We start from the raw sequence: 15,894 nt of genomic DNA, 5'->3' as shown, positions 1-15,894 counted from the left end.
GAAAAAACGAACTATTGGTCATAAGGAAGTGGGAATGAACACTTTGCAGCGTTGAAAGACATTTTATGTTAGGTATTTTTCCTAAAGCTCTATTTAATTTTATGTTTGATAGAAAAGGTGTAGATGCACTCTTCAACAATGACACAAGCCATGCTCATGACCGTCGATGGGCGTGCCTTTAGACACACCGCACATTCCTCTTATCTATTCGAATGTCCGATGCCGGGCCTGAGCCTCTGTTCGGGGCTCTCTGTGATCCATATCACACAGAAGCTCCGTCACTCTGACCGACCTCTGGGGCGGGCATTTCACGTCTGTTCTGCAGCACTCTGGGTGGTCCGCTCCCTACACGTCGGCTGTATGATGAGCGCGTCAGGCGTGCGCTGCCACCGGGCGGGGCTACCGCCTGCACCCGTTCTTTCCGGCTGGTTCGGCCCCGCCCGTCGCTCCTCTCTCTGCGGCAGCCCCGCCTCCCATGGCGCCGTGGCACCCGCTGTCGGCCACACTGCAGCCGAGCCACACAAACACTTGAGGCACGCGATAAAAACAACAGTTTGACGCCTTAAATCACCATGACGACGCGCCCCGGAACCGGCCACCCTTCCATCGCCAGCGCCGGCGTGCCTGGCGCTCGCGAGGTGTTCACGAAGCATGGTAGGAGCAAGGCACCCACCACTCCTCTTGGCGACGCAGAGGCAACGGCAGCAGCAGCGGCGGTAGGGCTGAGTCGTTAATAACCGGCGGCCTCATATCTCGCATTCCGGTGTCGGGTTTTTCACGCTTATTTGCCGCGCGCCGCTCAGTGTGTGGTTATCGGAGACATCGTGCGCGGGCGGGCTGCCGTCCGGCCTCGCCCCTCGCGTACCGCGCACACTCGACTGTCACGCGCGCTGCAAGAACCGGGGAGGGTCGCGCCGCCCGCACTGTCAGACGTCAGGAGGGCAGGACGGACGGGAGAGGATTTCATGGGCCGTCAAACTCAACCAGGCTGGCCCACGGGAGACGAGAGGAGCTCTTCATCCGATGGCTGGCAACTATATACAGTAGAATGTGAGCGTGCACAAGGGAAAAGGAGAAAATGTTTCCTGACCTCACTTCATTTTTTTTTTCGTTTTCTATCAACCTTAGCAAGTATCAAGAGAGATGGTAGCTTGATACAGCCAATCTCACAGACAAACAAAAATTGGGTGCCGCTTTTCAGAGCTTCGAGTTTCCTCTTAGTCTCAGCTTCGTTAGAAACATTTCGAAATTTTAGATTACTTTTCCTGTATAAGGATTATAAAATCGATGTTCCTAGCCATTTTTTTTCTTCTGCATTCGAAATGTAAAATGTTACTTAGGCCTTCGTTACTCACGATCAGGTCCGTAACGTATTACCTGAGGCTGACAGCCGATCGCAAACAACGGCTGCACTCGCTACGCCCATTGTAAATTTCAGAGCCTCCTACTTTATTGGCGGTTAATGATCCACCGACACATTATTTATTCAATGGATGGATCCACTGGCCCCCTATGTGAAATTGGCCATTTGGAATATCGACAGTTCGTCCTGTGTTGTGAAAAATTGTGTCATGATTTGCGATTTATCATTTTATCGAGTAAAATACTCCTATATTTCGGCTTCTATCCTGTTATCTTTTTCCATTGCTGCCAGCGATTTCTATCGGCATTTTCTGCGTGTTTAGCTATGCATTATTCTGGTTAGCTAAAACAACCAGTCCATGTGACACCGTTTACCGACGGTGTGTGCGTTCTCTCCCCGGGGGCGGAAGAGCCGCCCCATATATCTATGCGCTGGTTCCGGCCGTCCCTCTGGGGGTAACCGGAGCGGCGGCACCTCGTCTCCCACGGCCGGCCCGGCGGGCGCGTACCGGATCCTGGGTCAGCGCGGGTCGCCGCCCGGCTCCCGGCCCCCCAGGGAGCCGCCGGAGCCGAGCGGGAGCCGGGGGAGCGCGTGGCACGTGACACGCCGCCGGCTACAAATGGCCCTCTGTTTGAGTGCGCCGGTGGCAAACAAACGCCGCCATGCCGGATCAACAGCGCCGGCCACCGATCCGGCGGCTCAATCCCGCCGGGAGAGAGCCCGGGGTCCCACCGGGGGGGGGGAGGGGAAGGGGGCTGTGGTGGGCGCTGGAGGGGTGGGATGTTCGGGAGGGAAAGGAGTGGGCTTACTGCGTGCATACATACGTAGCTAATGGAGCGGAATAATATTGACAGAGGGAATATCGTTGTGCAACAAACTTCCAGCAGCCTTTCCACGATCGACCGCTGGATTTGGTATTGTGCTGTTTTTATTATTCGTGATGGGTTTAGTATATTGCCAATCACACAGCACGCTACAGTTTATCATAATCATGATAAAAGTAAATAATAGAATCACCCGACTACAAAATTCCTAGCTGAAGGTGCACAGGGATCAGGAAGTTGCTGAAACATATTACCAAAATTTTACAAAACAATTATTAAGATCTCCACCAAATATAGTGCCACCAGCCTACCATCGCACTCCAGCGTTTGAGAGCTCCATTGCATGTCTGACCTTGTCGGGTCACGAGTCCCAGACGGCCCGGGTCGCCTGTCTGCCGGCTCGTCGGCCTTCGTGAGTGCCAGCTAACAGTTCGCCAGTGTCGTGACCGTGTGCCTACGGCCACTCAGCCCGCGGGCAATGGCGGCACTCGACGTCCAATGGCCGCGCATAAACCGACAACGAGCTCAGTGCGGATGACTGTGTTAGTGGAGCGCCCCAGGACCGTCGTCGAGCTGGTTCGTGCTGGAGAGGGTGCCGGTTTGACAGGGTTGTGTCGGAATATATTTTTCTTTGTATAAGGACTGAGCTGACTATAGACAGTAAGTAGGTAGGTAGTGGTTCTACTTAGTAAGTTGGGCTAATAAATAAGGGCGAAAAGGTTGTGGTGGGCTTGCGATGAACCTGCACAGTCAGTTCAGGTCGCTCCCACAGGTGCAGATTCCGGAATGGTCCTGCAGGTCCTCAGTTATTGGGAAGGGATTGAAATGCCTTTTGAATGTATGAGACAAGTCATCGCCTGTAGGTATTTTGCAAGTCGCATTTACGTGTAGGTATATCTCCTTCAGGCCATTGAGAAGTCTTCGTCCGGCAATTCGCCATCAGGTCATCCACAGGTCACTCACTATCAGTCAGGTCATCTACAGATCACCCGCCGAAGTGCCACCGTCGGGTCACCGCCGGCCGTCGTTGGCCGCTCGTTCGTCGGACCGAGCGGCCGGAGTCGTCGGCTGGCGTCGGCCGGCCGTCGACGCGTCGGCAGAGTCGCAGAGGCCGCAGGAGCTGGTATTGATTGGGGCCGCTCCGCCCCGCAGCTGGCGGCGAGATGTTTTTTGGCGCGATGGCGGGTGTCGAACGCCGCCAGACCGAGGAGCGGGTGTGAGGTGCCACAGAGGACGCGGTGGAGCGTGGAGACCTGACGCGCCACGGTGCGTTTTTGGGGCCTGAAGAACAGCCTGGTTATTGAGTACGTCACGTTGTTTTGTGCAGATGTCAGGCGCAGACCGGATGTGGGCCTCGTGTCGGGATGCGGTACGCTAAATGGATGCAAACGCGCCGTCGATGGTCATGCATTTGGTTGGTCTGTCGAGAAATCATCTTTTTCGCAAGTAGTTTTAGAGAAATGGGCCAAAAGGCTGCCATGATTTTGTTGTAACGCTTGCTGCCTCTTCTTTCGGTTTCTTGTTCTTCCAACTTCCAACCTTAGCAAATGGCTTTGACTCTGGCAGTGGCCCTGCCCGCGAACCTGCTCTCAGTCTTGGCTACCTACATGCTTCCGACTCTGAGCTTGGCCCGCAGTCCCGTTTCTGCTTCTGGTTCCGGTAGTTCGTTCCCCCTGCTCTCGGTCTGAACAAAGCGCCGGCCGACGGCAGCTCGTTTCACGCCTGTTTTCCAAACGGCCCCGATACCATCTACCCACCGCCCCCGTCGGCCGTCGGCGGCGACGTTTTCGGTTCGTCGGCGGCGACGTTCTCGGTTCGTCGGCTGCCGGCCTGGCTCGTAAGGCCAGCCAGTTATCCGAAGGGCAAAGGTGACGTGGTTGCCGTGTGCTGGAATCGGCGACCTTTCATTTCTAGGAAGAAGACTCTTCTCGTTCTTTGTGCATCACATTTCTGCAACAAGACGTGATAGTCGGATGAGTTATGCTAATCATTTGGCAGAGACTCAACTATTACTGATTAATCGGACCTACTTATGGTCGGGAAGAGCTAAAGACAGCCTGATGAGCTGCCTCAGCCGCTATGTGACAGCTCAATGTGACTCAGCCAGCTGCCGAGGCCCAAACATCTGCGGCGCTAAGTTCCCGACGTGCCGCTGGCAGCGCGCTCCGCGGCGATGCTGCCCTGATGTAGTGGGACATTTCTCAGGTGAGAGACGGCTCACATCTCTCGTCAGGGTGCTGATCGCACCATCGTGTCATTCGCCACCGATCGAAGGAGGGCGGAATGTGGCGGGACGGCGGCGATCACCGGCCCTCCTCTGCTGGCAGCCAGCGCGGCGGGACGTCAGCGGGCATTCGGCGAGACGTTTGGGCGGTGGCTTCGATTCGCCGTCTGATCCTTCATCCGCCGTCTGATGCTGTCATCTTGAGGTCCCTTCTGATCAATGTTTACGAGCACCGAAAACCTCTGTCACTGTTCTGACACTTCGAGGACACCTCGAGGGCTCTTTTCCCCTACCGGAGAGAGCAAATCACCAGTCTCAATGCTATTCGCCGCCATCACCGGCTACCTGGGCTACCTGGCAGTCTTCTCCTGTTGCAAGTCGACTCCTCTCCCCCTCAGGATCACACTTCATCCCACCCACACCCACAGACACCCTGCCACACCTCGCTGCACCCCGCTGCACCCCGGTGGGGCCGCGTCACCCGGCAGCATCTGGACGGCAGCTCGAGATGCCTTGAGTGACCCGTGGTCACTTTTTGCGCCCCGTGGCGGCGTGCTCCCCGTTCAGACCACACAAAGCGCGCTCCCGCCCGTTCCGCTGACGACCGTCGCTGTCGGTCGGCAGGGCGGGGGCGGGGGCGGCCGCCGAGTGATGCCTGTCGCCCGCCGTCCGGCACCAGTAGCTCTCGTTCCGTCGGTGGCGCGTTTTTGTCCGCCTGCCCGTCTCATTATTGCAGTCCTGCGCGTCAACTTTCCACTTCGGATGCGCCTTTTTGTGCCGCCGCCGCCCGGCGGTCACCGCCGCCCCTCCAAATTGTATTGTCAAGATAAGCGGCTGGGCGGCGGCGGCGGCGGCAGCGGCGGGCAGGCGGACTGGAGGGCTCGGGCAAGCGCCGCCCAGCAAACGGTGCGGTAGGCACGCGCCCTGCTGCAAGTTGTGAACACTGAGAAGGGCCTCCAGAGCCGGCAAAGACATGGCGTAGCATGGTTTTACCTCCAGCACCGACAGCCGTATATTTTCTGAAATGGTGGAGTGCTATTAGAGTCGCCAGAATCAGCCAGGGATGGTGACGGCTTGGGTGGTCGTCCAACAATGGTCGCAAGCGTAAATGCTCAGATAGCCAGAACCTAATCCTCGCGAAAATAGCTCATATTTATGCCTTTACTATGTGCAATGTGCATATTTATTGCAAAAATGATAATGATTATGCACACACGGGAAAAGTCAGAATAATGCATTCATTGATAAATAAAATACTTATTTGGATGCACGCTTTGTGATGTGTATCCACCAGCACAATACTTTCGCCTCACAAAACATAATCACTCATTGCCTTCCTGCTGATAAGTTGTTTCTGTGAACTAAGAATCCACCCGACTCATCAGCAGGCCATCCATTCTAAGCTCACCCGTGTAACACGTCGGGCCGAGCCGGTAGCGGTCGGCGTCGTGCGCCGCTGTATCCACACGGCTCGTCTCAGACCGCCGCCGTTGCAGCTGAGCGATAATTACCTATCCATGGTCGCCGCCGGGCCCGTGGCGGAAACGCTCCGACCGCATCAAAGCGTCGCGCCGCGGCCGATCCCAGCGCGGCGATCGCGCCGCCGACGCCGCCGATGACGCATCAGTCAGTGGCACGCGATTACCAAATTATTGCCGCCGTTGGGGTCGCTTTAACGCCTTCAGCGACGCTCGATGTGGCGACCACACGGGGACGGAGTGGCTGAGCCGCTGAGCTGCAGACCGTTGAGCTGCTGAGCTGCCGGGCGATGCCGGCGAATAGCTCAGAGTTGGGATGTTTGTGTCCTAGCTCCTCCGGTTAGTTGGGTACATTGCGGCAGTGGTGTGAGCAATTAGGTGCGGCGAGTTTCTCGTGTTGAGAAAAGTTAATTGAATTCAGTCGCTGAGTGTGCAAAGGTTTTGCAAATTAGCAATTTTGCTTTTAAGTTTGCCAGCGAAATGTTCTTCCCAACTTTCGAAACTGACAAGTCGCTGTTTTTGTTGCGGACTTTATGTTAAACTTCTTGCTGTCTGGCAAAAACACACAGAACAATTTAATTTGTGCAAAGTACTCGTACGTGTCTGGGCATTGCTTCGAGCCAGAATTTTCATTTTCCCTTTCTGATGCAATGCTCCGCATAGTTTTGCTTTCAGCCAAAGTACTTTCCTCTATCTCGCTAATTGCTACGTCTATCGAGTCACCTCTAAGCCGGATGCGTCTCCCGTGTCGGTTCCGTCCCCCGATGTTTGCGTGAGAGGGCAGCGACGACCCTGGCACAGTTCCCCTCACTGTTACAGGGACACGTTCGAGACGCTGCTGGTCGACCACCCTCCCTACCTGCCGGGCGTGCACCCCGTGTTCGACGCCTGCAACCTGACCGCCGAGGAGAAGACGCTGCTGGCGGCGCGCGCACAGATGATGCTGCGCCAGTCGGCGCCGCCCACCAGCTCGGCAGCCGGCGCCGGCCTGCTGGGCTACCCGCGCGCGCCGCTGCCCGTGCCGCTGCCGCTGCTCAGCCAGTGGGCGGCGCTGCAGTCGCAGTCGATGCTGGCCAGCCAGCTGCAGCAGTCGCTGGCCTGCCACTCGGCCGCCTCGCTGGCGCAGCAGCAGGGCTACGGGGACGCGCTGCGCCTGCCGCGGCCCGTCTATCCAGCGGCCCTGCAGCGGTACGCTCCCTACATCTACCCGCGCCTGCTCAGCCCGGCGGCCGCCAGCCCCGGGAAGGCGGCGGCGCCGTCACCGTCACCCTCGGCGGTCTCCGTGGAGGCGGCCGAGGCAGAGAGACCGCCCGGCACCTCACCGCGCAGCAGTCCGCGCTGAGAGGTCAGAGGGACTCGGGTGGGAAAACGAACGATCGAGGGACGCGGCAGCTGCGTCTGGGGCTAGTGGGACTAGCTCCGACGAACGCTCCGCCCCTGGTCGAGCTCTGACGAGGGGTCTGCTGCGGCCAAGTCGGGCTCGACTCGCTGAAGTAGTCCCGGTCCGCGAGGGAAACTAGTCTCCATCTAGGAGAATCAGGAAGTTGCCAGGCCAGTTGGGTTGAGGGAGTGTCTTAGACGCTGACCGACGAATGCTCTTCAGAACCGTTTATCGAGGTTCCAGAGCAATGGAGTCCGTCCCAGCTGTGTCCAATATGAGCACCGCAGGAACGGCCATCTGAAGACGGTACGCTGGACTCTCTGGGAAGCGACTAGACGAGGTTTCTGTTTACCTGTGGCGGACTGAGCTAGGCAGATTCCAGGACGTTTACAGATCGTTCTTTTACCAAGTAATGGGGAGTGTCCATCTAACTGTGCCAGCTAGATGGGATACCACTGAGACGTTCTCATGCTGTAGAAGTCGTAGTGCTGCTCTCTTACAAGAGGACATGTCGCTAGGTACTCTCGATGGATGGATATGCCCGAAATTCCACGCGCTCTTCGGCTGTAGGCGAATGTCGTGGGGTGTGTGAATGTCCATCTTTTTGTTACCTAGGTGAAGAACGCAATACTTGTGGCTTTAAATTTGACGTCTCTAAGTTATGTTAGATGCCTTGCCTTTGGTGTAAGTGCGGTGCATGAATCTACCGATGTTGTTTGCTCCGCTAGCGACTATGATGAGTTGCTTGCAGTAGACACCGTTGCGCGGTAGATGCGGTGAGTGCATACGTCTTAATTGCGGGTGTGTATGCGTGCGGAGGTGAGTGCAAGGAGTGTGCTGTTTGCCGGCGTAGAGTGCTAATTGTTGGACTGGTCTTGTGTTGAGTGTGATGGACATCTATGGGTAGCCAGATAGATACTCGATAACAGTAATGTTTTAGGCAGACAGAAGGTGTTACTCGTACAACATACAAGTAGGTTGTGTGGTAAGGTCCAAATCATTTTTAAAATCCTAGCTGAGTATGTCTTTTTGAAGGATATCATCCAGGTTCAGTACATTCTAAATCAAATAGAGATCAAATATTTCAGTTGCCGGCCCTCTTCGTGCGCTCACTCTACCATCATTCGCATGTAAATTTGCTTTGAGCTAGTTTGCCCCTCTGAGATCCCTCTTGCATTTGTTGACGATGCGGTGTGTCGATAGTTGATGCCTGGAGACAAGTCCGTTCGTTTTCCACCAAAGTTCGCGGAGTTCATCGTCGAGTTGACGGAAAACCGTCACCTATGTTCCGTGGCGGATAGGATACATTCCATGCGATTGGCGCTCCCATAACGCAGAGATCCTGCTCTGCTTGGTGACTGACGCGGTGAGCCGGGAGCCTGCGGAGCGTCAAACGTGCTAGGCTGTCTTTCTAGACATATCGATATTACTGATTGGCCGACTGCAGAATCAAATGTGACTAGTTCCTGCCGGCGCAGCTTGGGCGCACTAGTGGACTCTCTGGTGGAGCCCGTCGCGTCCACGCGTCCCAGTCCACCTGTCCACAGTCCAGTTTCCACGCGTAGGCTATCTTGATCGTGGCAGGGGTGGAATAAGCGTGTCTGAAGTAGGTGAAATGACTGTAGAGGCAATCCCTGGGTCGTTGCAGCCGCCAGTTGAAACAAAATGCGCCGATTTTCCGCGATGTGTCACAAGGAATCTGTCGGCCACACTGGACGGTCGCCGATAGGGTGGCATGGTGATGCAGCCTGTATTGTTGATGATTATTTGTTGCCCTAGTTGTCAATATACTGAGTTCAACGGAAAGTGCTGTGTGTTTTTACGATTCCGCCGGTCAGTAGGGACACCACTGTTGGATTGATGGCTGCCCTTCCGTGCTTTATTCGCGTATTTTTCAACGTCAGCACAATTATCATTTGTCTAATGGGCGCTGCGGGCGGGCGGCCGCTCAATGAGTGGGTTGGTACACGCCGCACAGTGCCATCGGACGACTGCTGCCGCAATTAAGAGACGATTGCGCCGACCCGCTGGGGCTGAATGGTGCGATTCAGTGCCGACAGAACTGGGCCACAAGGAACCGACCGATACTGCGAGCCTCCTGTTGATTTTTTGCACGACGTCCAAACACCCGATAGATGCAGATGCCACCACAGACCAAGCCAAGTGGTGTGTATTTAAGGCGAATGCGATCATCGATGCAGATCGACACTATTCGATGCAGTATCACTCGGTTTTATAGGCCGCTGAATAGGAGGTGCACGATATATCACGATACAGGTACTCTACCTTGGCCCTCGGGTGTCATACATGGGCCATAGCGGCAAGCGCTGCAATATCACAATTCCCTAGTTCGATCTAGAAACGTTCCGGGTGCGAAATAATTCGTCACTTTGTAAGATCACTTCGGGAGCCAGATATCCATCACAACTGCCATTGCCGTCAACAGTGCTATTAAAAGAGAGCATAACTCATGTTATTGGGTGCATAACCCATCGGCAAAGGAATGGATTTCCCATAACTGGCCTCGTCTGTGAAATATGACATGTGCCAATTTTTACCAAAAGCACTTCAGATGACAAGTTGGTAAACAGGATATCCGGGTGGGTCAGTTCATTTGTGAAGTGCTTGGAATGCGGCTGGACACGCCAAGCTATAGGGAAATGCATATTGCATATACAGATATATGCGCTACGGTATGGGGCTTGAACCACACCAGTAAGCGCTACTGTAAGGGGAAGGGCTCCTAGCTTCCTGCATTTTACTACCTTATTTACTCATTAATTATCATAAAGACACCTCGCCTAATGAATGAACCAACAGCCCGTCCCCCAAAATGCACATCCCATTCCCTAGAGGAGCTTGCACCGGCTGTCACTCCTGGCGCCATTCAATCATGCCATGTCCATCACATTTCGTATAAAACACTGCACTTCAATGCCCTGCACAGTGCCTCACCGGCCATAGGTGCTGTTCGTCGGGCCGCTTTATTTCTGTATAGGGCGCCGATCCGATTCCCCAGTGGCTCGTTTGCTAATGAGCATATCGTTACGTTGACATAATTGCCGAGAGGGCCCATGAGCGACTCCGTATCGGTCGATGGGGCGCCTGAAGAGCAGGGCGACGCTGTATGTCCAAGTCACAAGTGCTGACGTCTGCACGACCACTTCAAATGAGCGCAAATAGATAATTGGCACAATGTGCAACATTAGGCAGCTGGATAAATGGCTGCTGATTCATGGAACTTTGTCAGTCAGGAAAGTGCTTGGCCGATGCATTAGGTGCAATGCTGTGCTATATAAATAATTTATACAAACAAAGGATAATGAGCTAGAGATTCTTTGCGACGGTCTAAGTGTTCACCCACAAAGTCTAACCGCTGTCAGAGTTCATGGGAATGTAAAAGAAGATATGTGTTCCGCCGATGCCATGCTGTGTACTGATTTCAGAAGTGAGTGAGAAATGACTCTACAAATCAGATCACAGACCAAAGTGCCGTGACGGGGCTTGGACAGTAACACGTTGGGAATTGCGTGTAATCTCATTACACGCTGTCACATTGTGGTAAATGCACAGAGTGCACGAACACTACCACTGGTGATAATGCTAGTGATTGGTTATCTGCGAGTCATTCAGCTCTTGCCAGAAAAATGGATGAACTGATAGCATTACCATTCTATTACTGGCCCGCACAGTCGCTCGAATATTGCGCGTTATCGTTTTCCGAGTGTTCACTTTATTCCCCCAGCGACACGTTTGGCCATTATCGTGGGCCATTCGGACCGGATCTTCACAGCATAAATCGCCACGCCGCTCGTTACATGCAGTCGAGTATGATTGTCTTTCAGGCGGTATGGCCATGCGGCCATAATCAGCGCCGGTGACGCGACGTCACCGTCCGCTCCACTGAGGTAGGTGGGGGACGGTGACGCAGGAGGTGGCTCGATGGGCGACCGTTCGACACTCGTTAATGCCAGGTTTGGCCCGAGGGCGGTCTTTGTTTTGTTGACTATGACCACTTGTGTTTGTAGCACGAGCATTAGCTTTGAAGCAGACAACAGTGGTATTTTCAGTGACAAATCATTTAATTGATGTCTGTCATGAGCTGGTCAGCATTAGCCATTATACCTAGAGGCTTCATTTCATAATGAGTATTAGATCACTGAGGAGGATTCAAGAGACTACTACATAACATATGTTCTATGCCATTTCTATAAATACATAACTCCATTAGCCTTTAAAAGTATGCTGCGCACTCTAACCCTTTGGCACATATCTTTTAATTCAATTTAAGTGCAGGTGAAATAACTATACTTCAAATTGCGATAAACTTTGGTTTTTGCACGGTGATTAACATACACACATGTATATTTACTTTTTAGTTTATAATGCGCTTATAGGTAACCGAAAGTTTGTTGTCAATAGTTAAAACACTATTCTTTAGCATTGCGTTTTTCTATTGAAAAACAAATCTGAGTTCCCTGACAATTTGGCAAAAGTAAGCGGCCACAGCAACTGACTTGTGATATCAGAAAGCAATCACCCATAAACAAGCTAATTAATTTCCTACGACAGCCGCACACCACTGGTCCACAACTGGATGACACGGCCACCCTTCTGCCCATCGGCAATCACCCGCTGCCGGAAGGGCATCATTGAGGAGGCGGATCCGGGAGCCAGTCCCGTCCTCCCTGCCCGGCAGAGCGCGCCACAAAGCCTCTGGTCGCGCTGGCAGTAGCGCCGTTAGCGGCGAGTTTATCTCCGCGAGCGCCAGCGCCCCTCCCCAGAGAGAGGGCCGCCTATCGCCCGGGGCATTTCGCCCCATCTTTACGCGGCTGCATGTGCGCGCATACAAATGGAGCCAATTTGGCGCGCCAACTCCAGTGGGAGATATCTCGGCCAAATCACAATCACATTAACATTGTAAGTTAACCCCAGCGATTAGGCGGGCACTGTATTAGGCGGGAAAATAGAGAGATTAAAGTGAATTTTCCCGGGGAAGGTGACGGGCCGTAATAGGGACGGCGGGGCGCTCCCCAGCAGACCCTGGCGCAGAATGTCAAAGATAAATTTCGCCTCGTTGCGCCGGGGCGCAATTTCCCGAATCGTCGAGGCCGGCCTCCGGTGGACGCTTATCGTTGCCGTAATTGAAGACACAAAAGCCGGCGTTGAGTGTGTTTTAGGTGAGTGGCGGTGCGTGTTGCAAACTGCCGCCCGGAGACCTTCTGTCCGAGACTCTCCGGCGGCGGGGTGGTCTGTGCAGACTGGTAACGGCCCACTGTCGCCGAATGGCTGACTAATGGCAGTCGGACGTCGCTCCACCGCCCACGTGGTGATCAGGCACCGACAACGACTGTGCACTTTATGCGTGGCGCCTATCGTACTGTGCAATTGGGGGCTCATTACGATTGCATGAAATGGTCCGCCTTGTTAGCTGAAGTGCACTTCTCATAATCAGCTAACAGTTGCCACACGCGTTCTTATAATAATCACGTTAGTCTTATGTCCACCCGGCGAAGTGGACTCAATTAAATTCATGATAGAGGTCCCAGTAGTCGCGAGCAATAACCACGTTGCCTTTCAACCTGGGGCACGTATTGGGCCATTGCGTATGCATAAATTGAGCACTCGACTGAGTGTTGGACTGATATTAGATCTATTTCAGCGCGTCTACTCCCTATTTCCCACTGGATAAAACAGCGAAATAGCGTGCTGCATCGTAAAGCCGATCCAATTGCAAATGGTCCGAATTTGACATCCACACGTTTGCACAGAGCGCACACACATACACCCCGAACAGCGCTTTCTGCCATTTGTGGATCGTCACCCGTCCGTGGTAGGCATCCTTACGAGCCCCCTGTTACCAATGAACCCTGTGCTGGGTCCCCCGCCCGGCGCGATCGGTCGCGTAGGCGTCGTTCCGTCGATGGCTCAGCTCAGCAGTGTCTCCGTCGCGTCGAGACCGCCGCAGGAGCCGTCCCAGGCAGGTGCGGCCGACTGCAATATGCTACAGGCGATTTATGACTGGCCCATTTTGTCGCTCTATTGCTTACGCTATCGTCTGTTTTATGGAGAAAATTCCCTGAAATGAGACACGTCCAGGATGGATGGCCCGGCCGCAGAAGGACGGCGCGGCGGCGGCGGCGCGGGCACGTTTTATCAACTGCCGCCGCCGCCGACGGCTCAGCTCCGATGGCCCATCACGCCGTGACAAACGCGCCCGGGTCTCGGCGGTCGGCCGCCATCATCGACGGCGACGATGAGAGCCGCGTCGCTGCTGACGACCGGCCGGCCGGCCCTTTGTCCGCCGTCGCGGCGGGCCCGTCCGTCGCGCGCTGTCACCGTAAAGCAGCTCCGCCGCGCCATTTTCGTCAGACAAAGCGGCCTGGCGTCCTCTGAGATTAATCTCCATCTCTTTACCCGGCAACTTTGCGCGATAACTTTCGAATTTCAGTAGTAATCTTGGCGAAATTATCATCATATTTCGCCGCGATATAGATGGCGGGGCGTCGGCGGCCAGCCGTGATGGCTCCCGGAAGAGTTGGCGCCATTCGTGACGTCACTGGTCGTCTGCGGCGCGATCAATCCCGGCCGGCGGACTGCAGTGTAAATTTGTCAGCCAGCGCGAGCCGAGTTTAATTTTCCTAATGGAATTTACTCTGGCCGTAAACGAGGATATTCTCAACTCCTCCCAAGTGCGAGATGGCCGGCGCTGCACGAGAATATCAAAATAAATGCGGAAAGTTTTGCGAGAGTGAGAATTTTAGAGCGACGGTGGCGGCGAGGCGGCGGAAAATTGCCAAAGTTGATGGCGACGGCGCACCATCTTGAATCGAAAACAAGGCCTTTTGGGAGGTGCGCGCTCTTGGGGCGCTGCCGGCTACGCTCTCAGCAGATGGAGCCAGCCCGGCAAAGTGAGCGTGGCATGGCGGGGACGCGCGGCAGCCACATCAAATATTAAACGACGCCGGAAAGGAGTCGCCATAAAAACATCACACGTGATGAAAGGAACAGCTTTATTTGGATCCAGCACTAAATTGAACTTTTTTTGCATGTGTGCACCGTGCGCAACTACAAGCAGCGCGCAAAGCTATGGTATGGCCATGCCATACAATATAAGCATGCAGCACATACACACGTAGGAAGAGCCGAATGGCACTATGAATAAAATAAGATGTCACGTGTCAATCTTTTCAGTGAAGCGTCAGAGGGACTCCAATGACACGTGCGGCGATCCAACGCCTTCTGACATTGACTGACAGAGAAACTCGCCAGCTTCCCATTCCCACGAAAAACTTTAACCAAATTGGCCTCGGCACACGGGTGAGCTCATTTCCCAGGCCGCTGTCGGGCGTTGGTGGCGGTGGTCTCTTTTTGCGCGCTCCCGTCATCCCCTGTAATAAACCTTTCATCCGTCGGCCTCCAGAGGTGTCGCGTCTGGGGCCAGGTAGTGCCCGTTACCGCCTTTGTGGAGTGGTGAGGGGGCCCAGGGGTGCCGCGACCCTCCCCCAGTGCCCCGCTGTCTGCCCGGCCGTCAGCCGGTCACCGTTTTTACGGAGGTGCCGCCAGCGGCTGTCGCAGCTCGCGCGTCGCCCGGTGACGGCTCGTCACGCGTCACGCAGACCCCTGGGACGCCTCTCGTCAGGGTCCAGCTGTGGGCGTCACGCCAGGGTCAGCAGGTCACGGAACAGACAGAGAGGGGTCAGAACTAGAGGGGAGGGGGCTGTGTTACGACAGAAAGGACAGAGTGGTGACTGATCCAGTTTGCGATTTCGCAAAAGCGACTTCCGGGATAAACGGTCATCTTCATAAGCATGCGGATGGGATTCACTACGTGGCATATCTGTTTTGACACCACGACTCTAAAAGGATGCGCACTATAAAGGCAGACCTGCCTGTTTTCTGTATTGCTCTCCAGTCTCCCTGTTTCACTACCCAACACAACTGTTCTCAACAGCCCCAACAAATCACTCCACTCAACCGTCCGAAATCCGGCTCTTGCACTACACTCAGCGGCGTATACCGCACCATCCCACTCGAGTTCGACTCCAAACGACCAATCACAGCCGCTCTGAGGCACCGAACACGTGTCTGCCTCGTCTGAGATCACCTGCGGCAGCGGCCGCACATGTGCCTCCGTGCTATCGAACGCTCCATCATCAGACAAGGTGCCCTGACGTCCGATGGCCCGCGATGGGCAATCACCGTTTGCTGGATGGTGCCCCGAGGTGGTACCGGTGGAGGAGCGAGAGGTTCAGCTGCCGAGAGCGAGCCACAGCTGCGAGATTTTGTGCGTAAGTACGCCACACGCTGCAGGAAGTGAGGGAGGAAAACACTGTGATGGTGAGGTTGTGGGACATTTAGATGTTTTTATTGTCAAATATTAGATAGTTAGCAACGGCTGTCTGCTTTGGTGGAACAGGAGAGATTGCAGCACGAAATGTGCAGGAGTGTATGGGCAGATGATGACGCTTAAAGCAACTGGGCCTGGATTCAGGAAGACATGGGAGAGAACGAAATAGGGAGAGTGAACGAGTATAGAAAGGAACGGTACAAGATTACGACGAAGGGAGTGAGGAAGTGAGGGAGAGAGGAAAGGAGATGACCGAGAGGATAAACGTTCGACA

General features: G+C 54.5%; 1 protein-coding gene across 2 annotated transcripts in view; it reads left to right on the top strand.

Annotated features, from left to right (window-relative positions):
* LOC122380532 (T-box transcription factor TBX20-like) overlaps nucleotides 1-9,076 on the top strand; it is a 51,418-nt gene extending 42,342 nt beyond the window's left edge. The window contains exon 7 of one of the 2 annotated variants that reach the window (XM_043363753.1): nucleotides 6,709-9,076. In XM_043363753.1, coding sequence (XP_043219688.1) covers nucleotides 6,709-7,231 — 523 coding nt within the window. In that variant the 3' untranslated portion in view covers nucleotides 7,232-9,076. Of the gene's footprint in view, nucleotides 1-6,690 lie in introns of both variants that reach the window. The other variant, XM_043363752.1, reaches the window with a different exon arrangement.
* The last annotated feature ends 6,818 nt before the right edge of the window (nucleotides 9,077-15,894 follow it).

This window comes from Amphibalanus amphitrite, unplaced genomic scaffold (assembly GCF_019059575.1).
Source record: "Amphibalanus amphitrite isolate SeventyFive unplaced genomic scaffold, NRLGWU_Aamphi_draft 000100F_arrow, whole genome shotgun sequence".
Taxonomy (NCBI): Eukaryota; Metazoa; Arthropoda; class Thecostraca; order Balanomorpha; family Balanidae; genus Amphibalanus; species Amphibalanus amphitrite.
The sequence above is the reverse complement of the archived record's forward strand: the minus strand, read 5'-3'. Positions and strand labels throughout refer to the sequence as shown.